The sequence below is a fragment of the Danio rerio genome, chromosome 3 (genome assembly GCF_049306965.1).
Source record: "Danio rerio strain Tuebingen ecotype United States chromosome 3, GRCz12tu, whole genome shotgun sequence".
Classification (NCBI taxonomy): domain Eukaryota; kingdom Metazoa; phylum Chordata; class Actinopteri; order Cypriniformes; family Danionidae; genus Danio; species Danio rerio.
Window position 1 is genome coordinate 60,413,430 of NC_133178.1, and position 20,822 is coordinate 60,434,251.

At 39.2% G+C, this 20,822-nt stretch overlaps 1 protein-coding gene across 2 annotated transcripts in view; it reads left to right on the forward strand.

Moving 5' to 3' along the window:
* The window catches only part of LOC100537840 (E3 ubiquitin-protein ligase rnf213-alpha-like), a 107,233-nt gene that overhangs the window by 24,125 nt on the left and 62,286 nt on the right, over positions 1-20,822 (forward strand). For both annotated transcript variants that reach the window (XM_073945083.1, XM_073945084.1), the window contains exons 15-33: positions 2,788-2,940; positions 3,035-3,133; positions 3,750-3,872; positions 5,416-5,608; positions 5,697-5,870; positions 5,952-6,104; positions 6,195-6,805; positions 6,888-7,047; positions 7,128-7,345; positions 7,422-7,559; positions 8,886-9,050; positions 9,138-10,410; positions 10,572-10,753; positions 10,851-11,000; positions 12,705-16,310; positions 18,520-18,644; positions 18,755-18,850; positions 18,936-19,057; positions 19,136-19,267. In XM_073945083.1, coding sequence (XP_073801184.1) covers positions 2,788-2,940; positions 3,035-3,133; positions 3,750-3,872; positions 5,416-5,608; positions 5,697-5,870; positions 5,952-6,104; positions 6,195-6,805; positions 6,888-7,047; positions 7,128-7,345; positions 7,422-7,559; positions 8,886-9,050; positions 9,138-10,410; positions 10,572-10,753; positions 10,851-11,000; positions 12,705-16,310; positions 18,520-18,644; positions 18,755-18,850; positions 18,936-19,057; positions 19,136-19,267 — 7,873 coding nt within the window. The remainder of the gene's footprint in view (positions 1-2,787; positions 2,941-3,034; positions 3,134-3,749; positions 3,873-5,415; positions 5,609-5,696; positions 5,871-5,951; positions 6,105-6,194; positions 6,806-6,887; positions 7,048-7,127; positions 7,346-7,421; positions 7,560-8,885; positions 9,051-9,137; positions 10,411-10,571; positions 10,754-10,850; positions 11,001-12,704; positions 16,311-18,519; positions 18,645-18,754; positions 18,851-18,935; positions 19,058-19,135; positions 19,268-20,822) is intronic.

Consider the following 20,822-nt stretch of genomic DNA (forward strand, 5'->3'; position numbering starts at 1 on the left):
AGGCAGCGCAAATGACACGATTCGTGCAAATGAAGCAGTTTTTGGCACGCTAAACACTCGAATCGCTTGAGTTGGAAAATCCGAAGCACCACTCATTAGTGATAATCTCATCATCAATTGCATAAACAGCCCTGAAGTCAAAGCAAAGACGCAAAAAAACATCCTGCTGTGCTATCCGCGCGAATGAGGCAGCACAAATGATACGATTTGCGCAAACAAGGCAGCATTTGACGAGCTTAACACTCTGATCACATGAGTTGGAAAATCTCAAGCACCATTCATTAGTGACAATCTCATCCTTGATGGCATAAACAGCCCTGAGGTCAATGCAAAGACGCAAATAGACATCCTGTGGTGCTATTCGCGCGAATGAGGTGGTGCAAATGAGGCAGTGTTTGACGATCCTAACACTCAAATTGCTTGAGTTGGTAAATCTGATGTGCCGCTCATTAATGACAATCTTTTCCTTGGTAGTATAAACATCCTTGAGTGAGAACCAGCCATCCACCATTATAGTGCACTCACATGAGACAACCCCCTTGTTAATGCACCATCATGGTCACACCCGAATCGCTTGAGTTGGAAATCTGAAATTTTGTGGACATTCGTACCGTGTTAACCAATCAGGAGCCTGCTCTTGTAAGGGCGTGACTTAGGGGGACATCATACTGCCGACACTGGACAACAGCTCATCAAACTGGGCTCGGCTCAGTCTAAAGCACCGCTGAAACATTCCGTCATCCATCATCCAGGTATGGTTTCCGGAGGAGTTGATGAACTCACAGCTGGATGCACCTCTTAAAGGATGTAATGGACATAGACACGAAGTCAAACAAATTTGCACTGGTTTTTAGCCTTCCTAATTCAATTCAATTCATTTTTATTTCAATAGCGCTTTTACAATGTAGATTGTGTCAAAGCAGCTTCACATAGAAGAAGAAGCGGTGCTTTAGACTGAGCCGAGCCCAGTTTGATGAGCTGTTGTCCAGTGTCGGCAGTATGATGTCCCCCTAAGTCACGCCCTTACAAGAGCAGGCTCCTGATTGGTTAACACGGTACGAATGTCCACAAAATTTCAGATTTACAACTCAAGCGTTTCGGGTGTGACCATGATGGTGCATTAACAAGGGGGTTGTCTCATGTGAGTGCACTATAATGGTGGATGGCTGGTTCTCAAGGATGTTTATAAACTGAAACGGTGTCAGTTCAGTTTTCGGTGTTAAAGTTCAGTTTAGTTCAGTGTGGTTTAATATTCCCTGCTGAGAGTTCAAACACTGAACAGCAAATCCATCGATGTGCAGCTCTACAGATCCCGAATCACGCAAGCCAGTGGAGACAGCGGCAAGGAAAAAACTTCACCAATTAGTGAAAGTGAAGAATTAAAAAGCCTCGAGAGAAACCAGGCTCAGTTGGGCACGACCATTTCTCCTATGGCCAAACGTCTTGTGCAGAGGTCTAGGCGCCGGAATCTGGAGAGCGCTGGACGTCCATCCTGGAGAAGCTGCAGGTGGAAGAGATCACCGCCTGGTGTACAGGTTGTCCCTTCAGAATCAATGCGAAAACTGGGGTCACTGGAGTCTTACAGGGATCAGTCTCATGCTTTCCACTCCTCCATAACCACCACAGCAGCTGCTCAGGATACGGCTTGGTCCAGGATTATGGAAACCTCCCCAAAGAACATAAAGCACAGCTATTCTCCAAATAGAATCCATGTTAGCCATTTAGCAATGAAACTAGAGTCACGGTTAGACAGATGACCCACAAATTACGCAAATCCGCATCTATCTTGAAGTGAACTTGATGTGCGAATCAGGCGAGTAAACTCAAAATGTTCACATGTCTATTTACTAGAGCTGTGAACCTACACTGGTCTCACGGTTCGGTTCGGTTCGGTTACGATTATCATGCCATCGATTCGGTTCAATTCGATATTTCAGTGCATCACGTTGCATTGACGATGCTTTTCATACACAGTTTTATATTTTCTTCACAGCAGCAGTTCTTGTATCAAAATGTATGAATATATTGATATTTATATACTATTTGTAATACAATTTTGTAATTTAATACAAACAGTCAGATATATAAACTGTACCTTTTAAACACAAGCATTTAGCAAATAATATAAACAAATATAAATATCCAGCTCACTTTCTGTTCCTTGTCTAGTTCTCTTACACCTCTTTGATTGGTCACAACCTTAACAAAAACGGTTGCGATTGGCTCTTTCGCGCTGTGCTCTACACAGATGAGTGACACTGAGCGGCAGGCGGCAGCGGCGATCTCACAGCTGATATATGGTAGACACGGTGGAGAAAACTCTGTGATTTATTCGCGCAAGCCGCGTCTGGTGTGAACGCCGCATTAGAGTTTTCATCTGTTGAAGAAAATGTTAGCAACTAACTGGATTTTTCACTTTTTCTAAAGAAATTACATTAGTCCTGTTTTTAATCTGCCGTTATGCTGATATACAGGCATTTGTAACCCCACCCTCTTTTGAAAAGAGAAAAATCTTATTTAAATTTAAAGCGGCAGTCACCAAAACAGCACAATTTGGATCAAAGCCTAAAAGGGGCTGTTTCAAAGAGTTATAAAAAATATTTGCGTGGTATTTAGAGCTGAAACTTTACATACACACTCTGGGAACATCAGAGACTTATATTACATCTTGTAAAAAGGGGCATAATAGGTTCCTTTTAAATTACTTAAAAACAGTACTTTAAAGACATTCAAAAGATGTAAAATTGCTTCAGAATGTATAATTTGACATGTTTTTTCAACCCCAAGACAAAACAAGAAGCTGACACATTTCCTGAGAAGACTCTTGTGCTACTCAGTGACACCAAGAAAACTGTCAGAGCATGGATCGGTAAAATTTTTAAAGGTAGACTTATAAACAGAAGTCATCTGATGGGTACCAGCTTCAGTACAGAGACTGAGGTAAGTAGAAGAATACTGTTTTATACATACTACATAGTCCAAACTTCAAATCTAACTTGTATATTAAAATAATGTTTTCTGTTTTGTTTTTTAGATTTGGAATAACATCATTGCCATTGATTTCGTGTGTAAAGACTTCATTAAGGAATGGAGAGAGACATTTACCACTGACTTTGAGGGAAAATATCAACAGGTATTAATAGCACAATTCCAGAAAATTGTGTTGTTAATTACTTGCCTTTGTGATGTTCCAAACACCTGAGACCTTTGTTAATTTTTAGAAATTGTTTTATTTCGGCTATATTAAAAGCAGTTTTAAATATTTTTAAATTAAAAATTATTAGCCCCCTTAAGCTATTTCTTTTTCCGATAGTCTACAGAACAAACCATCGTTATACAATAACTTGCCTAATTACTCTATCTTGCCTATCTAAGTTAACCTAATTACCCTAGTTAAGCCTTTAAATGTCACTTTAAGCTGTAAAGAAGTGTCTTGAAAAATATCTTGTCAAATATTATTTACTGTCATCATGGCAAAGATAAAATAAACTATTAGATTAAGTTATTAGAAATGAGTTATTAAAACTATTATGTTTAGAAATGTGTTGAAAAAATCTTCTCTCCGGTAAACAGAAATTTAATAAATAAATAAACAAGAGGCCAAAAATTCTGGGGGGCTAATAATTCTGACTTTAACTGTATATGAACACAACATTTTTAGATATTAATAGTATTATTGTTAAAGTTAAAATGTTTTTGTTGACAAATTTCTTCTGTATTGGTAAATGTTTGTTCTAACTCTTTATTAGGAAGATCATCTAGACCAGGTCGAGGCTTATTGCTCAAATATTGAGAAACTTAAAGTCTCCCAGCCCTATTTGGTGAATAGTGTAGAGAAGTGTGCTCTCCAAGCTGTAAGCACGATATGCCAGGTAAGAGTCTTTCCATTACTACATACCAACATTTCAGTTTTCAGCACAATAAATTCATACGGTTCTAGTTACCAATTTAAAACACTATTGTACCTATTTAATATTGTTTTATGTCATATTTTTATCCTGCTTGGCAGCTCTTTTATTCCTCGACTAAATGCCAGTATAATATACACAGATTCAAACTATGTTTGTTTACCTGGGCAAGAGGCATATGGTCCTCAAACTGAGCCTGTTTCCATAGATTTCCATTGATTTTACACAATAAAGTGCTTTAAAAATAAAGATGACTTGACATCAAAACAATACAATGTTTAAAAACATTTAACCGTTTATTGCAAAATCAATTGAACATTACAAAAAAGATAGAAAGTTATTAATAATATGAGAAACAAAGAAACGCATTATATGTAACAAAACAAGTGGGAGGTCAATTCCACTTTAGACAAAAATATACTTTAAGATATTTACACACTAACAGCATTCTTTCATTCATTAATTTTTCTTTGGCTTAGTTCCTTATTTATCAGGGGTCGCCACAGCAGAATGAACCACCAACTATTCCGGCATGTGTTTTACACAGCAGAAGCCCTTCCAGTCGCAACCTATTATTGGGAATAGACTAATAACATGTTTTTTTTTATAAAGATTGTTTGTTAGCCTGCATCAGAGATTTCTTTAATAGTGCAGTAGGGTAAGGAGATGAAATCCATTTTGTCAGCCCTAAACATGAAGTGCTATAGACTTTCCTGAAGCATGGAAGTGGTCTTAAAAGCTGTAAAAGATAGATGAGGCCCTGAAGTAGGTGCAGAATCTACTTAAATATCTGAACCACAAAGATGAAAGCACCTTGATTCAAAGTGGTTTGCTTGTAGCTACATTACCTTTTTGCAGCAGTGTATATCTTCTGCTTCACTGGGCCAGAGATTCTCAGACACAGCAAAGGTAGCACAGAAACCAAACCTGAAGCAGCATATATATTAAAAATTTGATGAAAAAAAGGCCACACTAAAGAGACTCAGAACTTGGTGTTTCTGGTGTTTTCTTCTCTCTCTACTTAGAAATCCTAAACCTTGTTTTTCTGTAGGTCTCACACTCTGAGTTGTTTTAGAATTTGGTAGTTGCTCTCAAAGACACATCAATACAATCCATCCAGGATTGCCTGAATTTGTCTCTGAACCAGGCTTTGTTAAAGTTTATGATGAATGATGCATGAAGAATGGTAGTTTTTTGTTTTTCAAATGCCTCTCAGAATAAATCATGGGTTGAACCAGAGATTTTCTTAGCTATATTGAGATGATATTCTGTGTATTGCTCACTATTAGAGAAAGTGTAATTGCTAACATGAATTTCACAAGGCACCTCAGCCATGTAACGAAATTAACGTCAGGACGTGGGTCCACCTGTAATTTCAGTACTTTAATTTCAGAGGAGACACAATGTGACTTTGCCAAGTATTTAATATTGAAGCTGAAGCTACAGTATAATGACTTTTTTGTGCGATTGAACGTGCATGCAATGTATACATACTTTTTTTAAACAGACTAAATCTGAGTGGAAACTTATTGAGAGATTCAATAAATTCCGGATAAACTGGAGGTTTGGGAATCTTGTGTCTACCATCATACTCAAGTCCTGGCCAAAAGACGACAAAGGAACCTATCTTGAGGAAGAAGAAGCTGTTCTCAAGCATCTTTTAGGCTGGGCAGCAGCTAAGAACATATTTCAGCTCCATGGTAGTTATTTGATTTCCTCTGTATGGCACTGCTTTGTTAAATTTCACAACTGTGTTTTTGTTTTAATGAGATGTTCCTTGTTCTGCAGGTGCTGATGAAAAACTGATCGATCAGCTTTCTAATGAGGCTAAAGAGAAATTTGCCATGGCAACTTCATTATTCACAAATGTTTTAAATCAACTCGTAACAGGGAAAATAAAGATGAAGCTACTCAATCACATCCTGGAAAAGAAAAGCGTTTTCCTTGAGCTGCTTACTTTAGGTAAAATGAAATGCTTGAAATTTGAATGCTTTTTACATTGTTTTTATAACATGAGGAGTCACTGATCTACTGTTATCCTAGACTGTTTTTCTGAAGAAGAACAATACAAGGACATCGATGCCATGAAGGCATTGATTCAGACCAGACAGAAAGAGGTGAAGGCTATTTATCATGAGCGTGCGCTTGCAGGAGCTCTGATTGCAATGTGTCACAATGTGGAGGAGCATGTGAAGGGTAAAGACTATTTATTGAACACCAGACAGTACTACATTGCTTTTTAAATCTGATTGGTAAGACTTTTTTAATAATACATTTGTTTTACAGTTGATTACAAATATTTGGAAGACTTGTATAGCAATGATATGAATGAGATGGATCTGGACCTGTTTATGGACGTTCATGAATTGAACCAAATTCCCACTGAAGCATCACTAGAAGTCCCCTACTTTGAACTTCAAGATGATGTTCGGTCTATGGCAGAGATCTTAAACATCTTTAAAGACAGCTATATTTTCAGATTGCGTTGGGGGAATGAGGCAGCATTGTTTGTAGAGCGTGCTGAAGATGAGGAATTGGACGAATTGGACGAATTGACAATCACACTTGATGTTCTTAATGAAGAGATATTTTTACCATGTCATGCTGCCTACAGAAACATATATACAAGTCTTAAAGATGGTAGCATTGACTTTGAAGACATCGATGAAATATTCAGAGCCTACAAGGGAAAGTATGAAGAACTGGCAGCAGAAGTTGCGATCATGAGCAAACAAGACTTCAATGATGACCAACGCTGGGTCCAGACAAGAATCCAGCAGATCAAGCAGTACCATGAGCTTCATCTGGCTGTAGAGTCAGCAAAGGTGGTCATGATGGTCAAAGAGACCCTTTGCCTCCAAGGTGACTTTCAGGTGTTGGAGAAGTTGCTTATTACTGTAAGTTATACATTTTTTGCTCTAAGGTTAACAATTGTTTAGGTTTTTACAATTTTTTTAAGTGAGTTTTTCTTTTCTACAGACACACTCAGATTTTAAAAGCGAGCGTTTAGACAGCATTGACAATGAGTTGATTCAGGCAAAAAATGTGCTTGTGGACATCACAGAGCCACGTAGACTGTGCCTTCAAGAACTTGGCCACAGAAAAAACTTCGTTATCTGGGTTAAAGAGGCACTCGAAGGTAAATAATTAGTGTTTCTTCCCTTGTAATTAAAATTAAATGCATTATTTGTAATGTTTTATCACTTTTTTTCACTTCAGACATCAACGAGTTGAAAGTATTTGTGGATTTGGCTTCCATCTCTGCTGGAGAGAATGATTTAGATGTGGATCGTGTGGCCTGTTTTCATGATGCAGTTCTAGGCTATTCGTCAATGCTGTATGATTTAAAGCCAGATGCTGGCTTTAGTCTTTTTAATGAGATGCTGAAAAAATTATGGAAGGCACTTGACAACGACTCCAACCTTCCAAAGAAATTGGTAGGACTTTCTCCTAGCTTTGACAATTGAGAGAAAACAAGATTTTGTTGTGTTCATCTACATTTTTCTGTTTCAGTGTGACTCTGCAAGACACATAGAATGGTTGAAGACAGTCAAAGACAGCCATGGGTCAGTGGAACTGTCTTCTCTATCTCTGGCATCAGCTATCAACTCAAAGGGCGTCTACGTTATCAATGCACAAAATCAGAAGAAGGTAAATAAAAATTTGCCAACATTGTGCTGGATGTTTTAAGGAAAACAAGTTTAAAGACTCATTTTGGAAAAATGCTAAATAGTTTCTAGTTATCACTCACTCGTTTAGGTCATTCACCAGCTGGAATACAATCTTGTTCATTCAACATTTTGAAGCTGCAGGCCTAGAGACCCAGACCAGCACCAGACCTATTGTTAGGGTTAGGGTCACGTGTCCGATGTTGCTGCTTGCTAGAAAGTGCCAAGATGTCCTGGCTGCAGACTGTAATCATGATGATGTATTGGACCAGGTCCATTGTCTGGCCCACTAAGGTAATGTCCATACAACTGTGACAGTTGGGTTTAGGGTAGGAGAGGTGTAGGCGATCATCCATTATGTAGTGGACGTTGTCCAGTCCATCATCAAGCTGCAGGCTGCAGTGAGAACTGTTTCGAAAGTGGTTGTCTGAGCGTGCAGTTGGGTCTATTATTTTACGATCAACATCAGGTGGCACTGTCTGAGAAAACGATAAGTCTGAAAGTGCTGGTTTGAGCGTGCAGATCTGAGCATGCAGTTGGGTCTCCGAGCCTGCGGCTTCACCCTACTCTGCTCATTGGCCTTGCATGAAAATTGGGTTATTGTCTGGCCAGATTTGTATTGGCAATTGATAAGCTGAATTGATCTTCTTGATCAAGGTGTTTGCTTGAAAATCCAGGCCAATGAAAAGTAGTTTTGCTAGTCTACCAAATTCAATTAATATTTATTTCTATAGCGCTTTTACAATGTAGACCAGTGGTCACCAAACTTGTTCCTGGAAGGCTGGTGTCCTGCAGATTTTAGCTCCAACCTTAAACACACCTGAACAAGCTAATCAAGGTCTTACTAGGTATACTTGAAACACCCAGGCAGGTGTGTGGAGGCAAGTTGGAGCTAAACCCAAGACCGAGATTGGTGACCCCTGATGTAGACTGTCAAAGCAGCTTAACATAGAAGAGTAAATTGAAACTGCTTCAGCCCAGTTTTGAGGGTTAAAGTTTAGTTTAGTTCAATTCAGAGTAATATACATATCACTGCTGAAAGTCCAAACGCTGAAGAGCAAATCCAACAATATGCAGCTCCACAAGTCCCAAACCAAGCAAACCAGTGGCGACAATGATGAGGAACAAACTTCACCAATTGACGAAAGCCAAATCATATAACTATTTGACAAACTCTAGGGAAACTGTTAGGTTTTCTGCCTAAAACAGAACAAAAATGTGCATTATCCCTGAATGTCCTAATCAATGCAGACAATTCTGAACAATAAACACCTGAACAATCAACACCTTAATATTATTTTTTTTGCAGTTGGCCTTGGAAAACATTCTGAAGCTACATATTATGGAAGAGCATGATGGTGGCTGTGAGACACGCGTTTATTCTCTTGAAGACCTCAGGGATCTTCAGAATAAATTGATGCTAATGTCTGGCAAAGGAGAACAGGGCCAGTGTGAAGTCGATCAATTTGCAGAGGTGTCTTTTCACTTTTTTAGTTGTTTTGATTTTTTATTTCATCATGGGCCCTAATTAGTCTCGAGTAAACGTGTTTCTTGCTTCCAGGTTTTTGCCAGTGTACAAAGGTTGGTCTCCGCATTTATTGATTTGTATGTTGCTGGAAATCCATTGTTCAGACACTGGGAGGCAAACATCAACTGTAATAGTAAAGAAGCGTGCATCATCATAGACTTCAACTTAGGGAGTGTTGTCAGCGTTGTCATGGTTGAAGGTGATGTCACAGAACAGCTGCCAGAAGTCTGTAAGAAAATGGAGAGCTGCCTACGCTTCTGGCAAGATTTTATGGACAAGCAAAGATCCCAGCACTATTACTTAAACTACTACACTGCAGAACAGCTGGTCTACCTGTGCCATCAGCTTGCTCACAATAATGTGGAGGAAATAGACGATCAAGTTCTGATGATGCTCTCCTTTATCAAGCCTAGTTGCTCCACTTCCGATTTGAGAAAAGCTTGGCACAGGCTTCAGTATGATCTAATTAGGAAAGGTCCTGACCAAAATGATGACCTAGACTTTCAAACTTTTGTGGAAGTCTCCAGTATGACTGAAAATGAAAGTACTGAGAAGTCATGTCCAACATCTGATGATTTAATTCAACAGTTGGGGGATGCTAGTGGATCCACAAAACTAGGTGTGATTTGGAACAATTACATGCGAGACATGAAGGCATTTCTGCCAGACTCCCTTGATGTCCCAAGTCTTGGATATCTCCTTGAAATTTTGGCCAATAGCCACAGAGAAGATGAGGGTGATATGTCACAGCGTGACAAAACAAGGACCATTCTGAGAGAACTTCCAAATGGAATTGCTTCTGGGAGACCAAACCTAATCATCTGCCCTTCTGAAGAAATTTTGATTTCATGCATCTCAATTTACATGAACAGCAAGAATGAGCCTCTACCAACCTATGACGAAGTACTCCTCTGTAGTGCTACCACTCCATATGAAGAAGTGGAACTTTTCCTTAGGCGCTGCCTCTCTGCTGGGTATAGGGGGAAGAAGATTTATACAATGCTCTATGTGAACCAACTCAACTATGAAGTGAGCTACAAAGTGGAGAAATTCTTTCAGAATCAAAATGCAAAGACTACAAACGATTACCGGCTTGTGCTGATCTGCGAATCGAACAAAGAACATGCATATCTTCCTTCAGCATTTAGCCAGTTTAGATTGCACTTGATTCCACAGCAACCAATTCCCAGTATTCAGCAATACCTTCATAGGCATTTTGCAGTTCCAGTGGGCATATCCAGTGCTGCTACAGTCTTCAAGGACAGGCAGACTGTGGGAGTTGTATCCTCTGAAAGATCAGGAGTTGGTGAGTATACCTTGAAGTTGTTGATCGAAATTGGATAGTCTCCAGAATTTGGGCATAAATGTGGCTTAAAAACATTAGCTTGTTGTTTGTTAGGTTGATGAGTGTAAATAGTTCTCCAAGTAATGTAAGATGCTTTAATTCACTTGTGTGGTACATTTTAGGAAAGTCGCTTTACATTAAACGACTGTACGAGAAATTGAAGTTGAACTCCAAGAAGCCTTCACAGCTAAAATGCATCAGGTTAACTGAGCCGAAAGTTGATGAAAATGTCATCATTCAGTCCTTGATCAGCGTCCTCAAGAAAAATGATCTTTCGGTCTATCATTTTGATGTCACCACCATGGTAGTTTTTATTATTTTACTTTTTATTTGTTTTAATTAAATGTGCCCCTTGAAGGAAGTCTTGTCGCTGTTTTTCAGTATATTTCATATACTTGCAGGTGAAGAAAGGACTTCATGAATTTCTGTTCAGGCTGTTGATCCTTGGATATCTTATGGACTCAAAAGGAAACATGTGGAAAAGCAGCAACAAACACTTGTATGTCATTGAGATACTAAGACCTGGCTTATCCCAAAATGATCGAAGAGCTGTAAGTAAACTGCTTAAATGTCTTAGGAATTGTCATTATTTTGTGGAAGCACCAATGCTGTTTTTACACCAGAAGCGGCATGCACGGATAAATTATATAGCGCTTTTTGCATGTAAATAGACGCTTGAACATATTGAGTTTACCCGCTTTATTTGCGTGTCAAATCCGCTTCACAGTAGATGCAGAATTGCATCATTGGCAGGGCTTCTCATCTTTCTGGTGACTGTAGCTTTGTTGCTAAATGGCTAACATGGATTTTATTGAGGGAATAACTGTGTTTATGTGCTTTTAAAGGCTGAAAAACAGTGTAGATCCATTTGGAGCCATGTCTAAGTCCACTAGATCTATCCAGAAAGGGCACCCAGCTCTGTGAGTTCATAAACTCATCCTGAAACTTAACATGGATGATGGAAGCTTTCAGCGACGGTTCCAACTAAGCCGAGCCCAGTTTGATCCACTGATATTGGTGTCGGCAAGAGGATTTCGCTCCGGGACACCCAACAACAAAGCTACGTTATAAGCCAACCCCTACAAGAGAAAGATCCTGATTAGTTAATGCTACGTGAATGTTTTTCCAATTCAAGTGATTAGCAATTAACGTGTGTCAATCGCTCAAAACGTGCAACTCGCACCACCTTATTCGTTCGTATCGTGGCGCAGGATGTCTATTTGCGCCTTTGCATTGACTTAACATGTAAATCACTTGCGCTTGACCCTTCTTCCACGTCTGGTGTGAACACAGCACGAGAGGCCATGCACAATTACTGTTTTTTACTTTCTGTTTACATACTGTTCTTGAAATCTTTTTTCTTGTTATCGCTTTGTAATTATTTTGCTATCTTTATATGGTAAAAGTTGTTTTTACATCCTCTTCAGATGACAATGTTTCTGTGATCTCAACACGAGAATATAATTTTGGACTATACTCAACACATAGTTTTAATTGTTTTGGAAATGGCTTATAAATATAAATACTACATGCTCAATTAGTTATATTAAAAAGACCAAATTCGGTGTCTTTCAAGATTGATTTTCATTTATGCATTTAGCAGATGCTTTTATCCAAAGCAACTTAACTCCCGTAAACACACCAGAAGCAGTGGACTGGCTGGGGAGCAGTTGGGGGTTTAATGCCTTGCTCAAGGGAATCACTTCAGCCATGGTATTGAGGTGGATAATTTTTTAACTTTCCCCACCAACAATCCCTGCTGGTGCCGGGACTCAAACCTGTGACCTTTGGATACCAAGTCCAACCTTTTCACCATAATGTAATTCCGAAAGCAAATATAAATAAATAAATAATAATGTAGATAATGTAAATAATACTACATGTTAGTGTAGATGAACATGCTCTATCATGCAGCTTTTAATCAAACAGTAAACCTCATCCAGATATGTTTCAATAATTATGGTGTAGCTGACTTGCACATAGAACATAAAAAAAAATGTGTTGAGTAAAGTCCTTGAAATTGTAAATCATTTTGGTTAAGTTGGTACCACAAACAAAAAGACACTTTTGTTATATCAGTATTGCAAGAAAATTAAGCCCTGAGCACAAGAAAATCATTTCTTGAGAAGATCTTGAGAAAACAGCTTATCTTGTCCATATCACTACAAAACAACGAAAAAAAGAACTAATGCTTAGGACTATCACATTAATCATTAAAATGCCTCACAATTTATAAATATGTTTTCTCTTGTTAGGGCGCAAAAGCTTCCTTTACTTTCTTGGATGTGTTTCCAATTGTCTACTGCCGCTCACCTAAAGAGGTCCTTGAATTAGAAATGAGAATGGAGGAACATCCATCATTTGGACTATCTGATGATCCCCTTATGGATGACCAAGAGTTCCGAAGTGAGGCCTATCAACGGCCTTATCAGTACCTGCAACGTTTCTACAATGGCATCAATTTGGATGAATTTGTGTATCAAGGAGTTGAGGGAAGTCATGTTGAATGCCTGCAGATGTTGTTTGTGTACTGTGGCATAATAGACCCCTCTTGGGCAGAATTGCGGAATTTTGCTTGGTTCCTAAACTTACAGCTTCAGGATTGTGAGAAATCAGTTTTCTGTGATTTTTCTTTCGTAGGGGACACTCTGTTGGGATTCAAAAATTTTGTGGTTGAATTCATGATTCTTATGGCAAAAGATTTCGCAACTCCTTCACTTAGCATTTCTGACCAGAGTCCCGGCAGGCTGCATGAAGATTTTTCCTCGGCCAATGAAGAGGATCTTGCTCCCTTTAAGATAAGAAAAAGATGGGAGTCAGAACCACATCCGTACATATTCTTCAATGATGACCATGATTCCATGACATTCATTGGCTTTCATCTTCAGCCAAATGCCCAGAAAGGGGTTGATGCAGTTGATCCATCCAACAACAGAGTGATCAAGCAAAACATCATGACCATGGAGCTCTATGAGGGCCTTAAACTACAGAGAGTTCCCTTCAATATTGACTTTGACCAGCTCCCAAGATGGGAAAAAATTGAGAGACTTTCCAGGGTGTTGGGAATACAATGGCCTCTTGACCCAGATGAGACATATGAGCTCACCACAGACAACATGTTGAAAATGTTGGCAGTTCACATGCGATTCCGCTGTGGGATTCCTGTAATAATCATGGGTGAGACAGGATGTGGGAAGACAAGGCTAATCAAATTCCTCTGTGAGATGCACCGAAGTGGAGTTGCCACTGACAACATGAAACTAGTCAAGGTTCATGGAGGAACAAGCTCGGAAATGATTTACACCAAAGTGAGAGAAGCAGAGGCCATGGCGTTAAGAAACAAGCTAGATTATGGGTTTGACACTGTGTTGTTTTTTGATGAAGCCAACACAACTGAAGCTATTAGCAGCATTAAAGAAATCCTCTGCGACAACTCTGCTGAGGGACAAAATTTGACAGAGAACACAGGCTTGAAAATTATTGCTGCTTGCAATCCCTACAGAAAACACACCGATGTTATGATTAAGAGATTGGAGTCAGCAGGATTGGGATACAGAGTTCGTGCTGAGGAAACTGATGAAAAACTTGGATCCATTCCACTTCGCCAGCTAGTGTACAGGGTGCAGGCCTTACCACCTAGCATGATTCCACTGATTTGGGACTTTGGACAGCTCAATGACCATACTGAGAAAATGTACATCAAACAAATAGTAGAAAGAGTAGCTGAAACCCATTCTATTGATTCAGGCTACATCACAGTGATTACAGATGTTTTGTCAGCTTCACAGAAGTATATGCGAACAAGACAGGATGAATGCAGTTTTGTGAGTCTGAGGGATGTTGAGCGCTGCATGCAAGTTTTTGGCTGGTTCTACAAAAAACACTTAATGTTACTCTCAGAGCTTGACAAGTTTGAGAGTATTCAGAGGACCGAGAAAACCGATCAACATCCGAAAGATACTGATGAAAGAAATCCAATTCTTTGGTCATTACTAATGGCAGTTGGTGTATGTTACCATGCCTGCTTGGAGGACAAAGAGAAATACAGAAAAAAAATTTGCAAGTACTTTCCAGCAGCCTACAGCCCAATGAAGGTGATGCAGGAAATCTCAGTTATTCAGGATCTTTTTCTGGAAGGTGTTCCAATGGGTGAAAACATTGCCCGAAACAATGCCTTGAAGGAAAATGTCTTCATGATGGTAATTTGCATCGAACTACGAATTCCTCTGTTTTTGGTTGGAAAACCCGGAAGCTCCAAGTCCTTGTCAAAAACTCTGGTTGCAGATGGCATGCAAGGCCAAGCAGCTCATTCTGATCTGTTTAGAAAACTAAAGCAGATTCATCTGGTTTCTTTCCAGTGTAGTCCTCATTCTACACCAGAAGGGATCATTAATACCTTCAAGCAATGTGCCCGTTTTCAGGAAGGCAAGAATCTATCAGAGTATGTCTCTGTAGTAGTGCTAGATGAGATAGGCTTGGCTGAAGATTCCCAAAAAATGCCTCTGAAAACTCTGCATCCTTTGCTCGAAGAGGGATGCATAGATGATCAGCCATCACCACACAAGAAGGTAGGATTCATTGGCATCTCAAACTGGGCTTTGGACCCAGCCAAGATGAACAGAGGGATATTTGTTTCACGGGGTGATCCTGATGAAAATGAGTTGATTGAGAGCGCAAAAGGAATATGCTCCTCGGATGTCATGATTCTTGAGAAAGTGAGAGAGTGCTTTAAGCCATTTGCCCATGCTTACCTGCGCATCTGTAAGAAACAGGGAAAAGGTTTCTTTGGTCTGCGAGACTATTACAGCTTGATAAAGATGATGTTTGCTGTTGCTAAAGCTTGTGATCAAAAGCCTAGTGCAGAACAGATTGTGAAGGCAGTGCTGAGAAACTTCAGTGGCAAGGACGATGTGGATGCTGTCACATTTTTCACCAGCAGACTAAATATCAAACCGGAGCTTGAGACTATCAGTGCCATTGAGCTTGTAAGAGAGAATGTTACAGCCATTGGACAAGATGAGGAATGCAGATACCTTCTGGTTCTGACCAAAAACTATGCAGCCCTTCGAATTCTTCAGCAAACATTTTTTTCGGATCAGTGCCAACCGGAAATTATCTTCGGCTCAAGCTTTCCAAAGGACCAGGAGTACACTCAGATATGCCGCAACATCAACCGTGTCAAAATTTGCATGGAAACTGGTCAAACGATTGTGCTTCTAAACTTGCAGAATTTGTACGAAAGCTTGTATGATGCTCTCAACCAATACTACGTTACCCTTGGAGGCCAGAAATATGTGGATTTGGGACTTGGAACGCACAGAGTCAAATGCAGAGTGCACAAAGATTTCCGGCTAATTGTTATTGAGGAGAAAGACATTGTGTACAAGCAGTTTCCCATTCCACTGATCAACAGGTTGGAGAAACATTACCTTGACCTTAATACCTTACTAAAAAGTGAGCAAAAGGACATTGTTAAGAACCTTGAACAGTGGGTTCAGTGCTTCACTGATGTTAAAAACAAGCATTCTGTTGCTCCCAGTGCACGCCGTTACAGTCCAGCTGATGCTTTCATTGGTTACCACACGGACACTTGTGCATCGGTAGTAATGCAAGTTACAGAGCAGCTCAAAGGGCAGGAGCTCACAGATCCTAGAAAAGGGATCTTAGATGAGTCTAAATTGATCCTTCTGAACTGTGCAACACCAGATGCTGTGGTTCGGCTAGACTGCACTTCCCTTTCCAATGTAGAAAGTGAGCACTTGTCAAGGGTATACTTTGAGGACCAGAAGCATAATTCCCTTGCTGAATTCATCCTATCTCACATACAGCAAGAAGGTTGTAGTGGTGCCTTTTTCACAGAGGTAAAGTCATTTTTTTAATACTTACCTTTTTACTCTAGAGTTCTGGTTCTCATTTAGGGGTCTGGGAGCCACTAAGGCACCTCAGCATACTACCCAGGACATTTGGAACTTGAAATTACTGGAGTTACATTGAATAATGGAATTAGTACATATTAATTATATTAATTCAAAATCTGAATAATATAATAGTTTTGCTTAGTTACTTGCCACTTGTGTTTAAGTAGATGGTGCATAAGCACTGGGGGTGTGTTCGAATCCACTTTTGTTATAATAAGAATGGGAAAAACTGTCTGTGCCAGGTGTATGGTCTAAAAGGTTTGTCCTTATTCTTTTGGGGTGTTGTGGGTGTGTTTTGGGCAAAATGTGCATTAAACCAATCAGAGTCTATTGTACACGGTGGACTTTAACACAATCTCACGACAATTCGTAACTTTTTGATCTAGTGGCTAATTGGTATTAATTCGAGCAATCTAATTCGTACAATTTAGTATGATTTGCTCATCACCCAATCACAGCTGGGGTTAGGGGTGGGGTTGGGTGCTAAATTCGTACAAAATAGCCACTAAACTGACAAAACGTAAATTACTTGAGTTTCCCCGTGAGATTAGGCTGGACTGACGCACTCTACTGAGGATATCCATTACATATTTAATTTCATAATTTGTTAAGCGCAAAGATTTATTTCAAAACTATCTCTAAATTTATTTCTAAATTCCAGCAAACAAGAAAATGAACAATAACAACAAAGTGCGGTTAAAAAAAAAAAACTAAAACATTGTAAGGTCTATAAAACCAAATAAAAGTTATATTATATTTAAACACACTTTCAATAATAGGCATAGCCCATTTGGTGTTGCATACATCTCTAAAACTTGACAGCTATGTATGACAACATGAAAGTTTATGCATATATTTATATATATATATATATATGAGCAATATCACACGAGTAGCAGTGCGATATGGCTGTATATCAGCACTGGTGGGAGGCGTGCGGCCTCGTGCCTTAGTGCCTCCACCAGTGCCGATATACAGCCATATAGCACTGCTACGAGTGTGATATTGCGTTTATACAACAGTTTGACGGTATAACTGTGTAAATAAAAAACAAAATCAAACATGGAGAGTCTCAAAAACCCTTTTGTATGAGGAACTACTTTCTTCCAGATTCAAATCATAAGCTGACAGTTAAACAGTTGAGCGTGCATCTTTTAAACTTTAGATCTGTAGTGTCTGCTTTTTGCAAGTGGTGCTCGCTGCAGAGCCATTTGAGCGAGCTGAGCTCCAGCGAGGGGGAGCTTGAGCTTGAGCTTGAGCTCCACCTATTTTTGCACTTCTTCTACGAGTGATGTCACTGGGGGTAGGGTTAGGGGTGGGGTTGGTGTACCCATTAAAACAGCTTACAGGAGGCAGAGCGAGAGCTCATGCTCCCCCTCGCTGGAGCTCAGCTCTGCTCAAATGGCTCTGCAGCGAGCACCCTCTCGCTTTTTGCTGGCTGTATGTGGGCGGAGTAATACACAAAGGTTAAAGAGGCTGTAGGAGTTCTGATATTGCAGAATATTGCACAGCTATCAGCCAATTAGATTTGAGAACCACACAAAACTCTTGTATATATATATATATATATATATATATATATATATATATATATATATATATATATATATATTTTATATATATATATATATATATATATATATATATATATATATTTATATATATATATATATATATATATATATATATATATATATATATATATATTTATATATTTATATATTTATTTATTTATATATTTATTTATATATAAACACAAATTTTAAATAGCAAATAAAAACACTGCTCCATTGTCTTTAGACCAGCTTTTATTTGTTCAGTGGCGTGGTATATTTCAGTTGCCACAAAATAGCAATGCACCAATTATGCGCTGTAACACACCTCCTTTCAGACCAGCACACCCATGGGTGCAGAAATGGGTGCAAATGCAATTGCTTCACTGTTTCAAAACATTAAAATGATACCTGTATCTAGCTCAATCTAGCAATTAACAAAACAAAACACATGCGTTGTGCATGGCGCCAAATTGCGCCAGTTGTATGATAGGCCCCTAGATGTTTTAGAACCATTTCTCTAGATCAGTTAGAACATTTCAGTCTTATCAAGTAACAACTTGTGCCCTACAATTCAAATTATAATTTTTATCCATTAGGTGACTACATTCTCCAGGCTTCTGACTGCTTCAGAAACTCAACAGCTACAGAATGTAGTTCAAAACATAGAGCTTCTCTCACTACAGCAGTTTGACACGGAACAATCATTCCTCAAGAAAATCAAGTATTGTTTTTATATTCATCATCATTCAATCATTACATCTTATTACCACAATGAAAACGCAATTTAATCACTCCTAGTTAGATTAATTAAAACCTGTTTTCTGTTTTAAGAAATTATTTGGAAAACACCACCGGGGACAAGATACTTCTCATCCAAACTGATTTTGATGAAGGCTTCCAAAAACTAAACGTCATTGCATCTGCAAAGTAAGTTGAATGTGGATGATGGAACATTTTCTGTTGTTCAGTAACTGTTAAAGCGCCATGATTTTAATGTGAAATATTTCTTTAGGTATTCTTCCATAAATGAAATCAACAAATTCAAGAAAGAGGGCAACGGAAAGATTTTTGTGTACTTCATCACTAAACTACCCAGAATGGATGGTGGAACGTCCTACATTGGATTTAATGGTGGTAAGTCGAGATGAACTGTATCATCCTCTCACAATCTGTGTTTTTTAAGGAAATCTCATTGAATGTTCTTTAACAAAGGCCCATGGAAGTCGATCCATATTGATGACCTCAGAAGACCCAAAGATATTGTCTCGGATATAAAAGCCCTGCAGGGTCTGACCATCAGCCAGCTGTTTGAAGAGAAAGCAGAGAAAGTAGATGAAACAGAAGGTCAGTTGATTTTAAAATATTGAAAATTTAAGGTGTAATCAGCATTCAGTAAGGATAACAATGTTTACCTGTGAATGTGCCAAATATCAAGATACACTAAATCAAATCAAATCAGGCCTTTATTTGTCACATACGCTTTCGTATAGTGAAATGGAACCTCCCCGACCATACACAAACATCACAATTTTGGGGGAGACAGGTCACAGGAGGTAGCGTTCAGAAACAATAAGCAACACTACTTGCTTAGTGAATAAGCAACACTTCTTGCTTATTCAACATTAAATACCTCTTTGGCACAATATCTTGCACAATATTGTTCTGTCTTGTGTAATAGTACTTGGATAGTTTGTCTTACCGTACGTTCACACCGAAAGCGGCGAGAGCGTCAAAGTAGCCGGAAGTCATTCATTTTCAATGAGAGCCGGCGGCGATAGGCGGCGAGGAGCAGCGCGGCGCGTCTTCGCCGGCGTGAGCGTCGAGGAGAGTTGAAATGAAGTCAACTTTATGGTAATGAGCTATGACACGGTTCGGCGGCAAGCAATCAGAATAAAGACGTCCATCGATTGATAGCAGTTCAGAGAACACAGACCTGTGAACTTTGGTTCCGACCACAGTTGTTCCCAAGGGTTTGATTATTGCGGTCGCCGGATTTCCAATTATTTACAATTTTTTCCTACAGGAACATACATTAAATAAGTTACTGGCGAGTTACTGATGTGCATCAATGTTATATAAATTTATCTTAAAAAAGCAGGAATCTCACGCAATGTGACAGTACAAAACAGTACTGCTGCTTCAGGATATTTCAGACATATGGACACATATTGGATAAATAGAGCAAAGCCACACCACACGCAACTTGATCTTCCATTGTTATATGAATTTGATAAGAAGTGCGCAACATTTTCACGCTAGAAACATGTTTTATGCAGGAATGTAACTGATATGCTGCAACGGCTCCTTTAAGTACGAGATCAATGTAGCGAGTTTTGACGCTCTTGCCGCAGGAGCTGAAGGCAGAGAGCGTTGTCGCCAGGGCGGCCAGAGCGACCTTGGACGCTCTCGCCGCTTTCGGTGTGAACGTACGGTTAGGCTATGTGTATAGTGTAATGGAAATTCATTTTTAGATGAACATGTGTAGTGGAAACTTGTTTACTACTCATTTTTAGACTTGTGGGTCCAATGGAAAAGTCACTTGTATTTATGTTCACCATAAAGACTATGTGTACATTTTCTTTATACAGCCACCTTCCTGTACGTGCTTATCTGGTCCTTGTCTCCATCCTAAGGATTCTCCCTAAAAGGCTATGTGATGTTTAACTCTAAGGATTCACATTAATGAGATTTATGGTTGCTCAGGAAAGATGTATTGTTGTTAGGACATATAGCAGAAACAGCGGAAACGCCTGACACATGTACAGAAAGGGCCTTATTAAGATTTGACCTCGTAACAAACCAGATAAAAGGGTGAACATGAATAACAACTTGACCTCTAGTTGATCATTTGAAAAAGTGGCAGAAGGTCGATTTTTCAGATGAATCATCTGTTAAACTG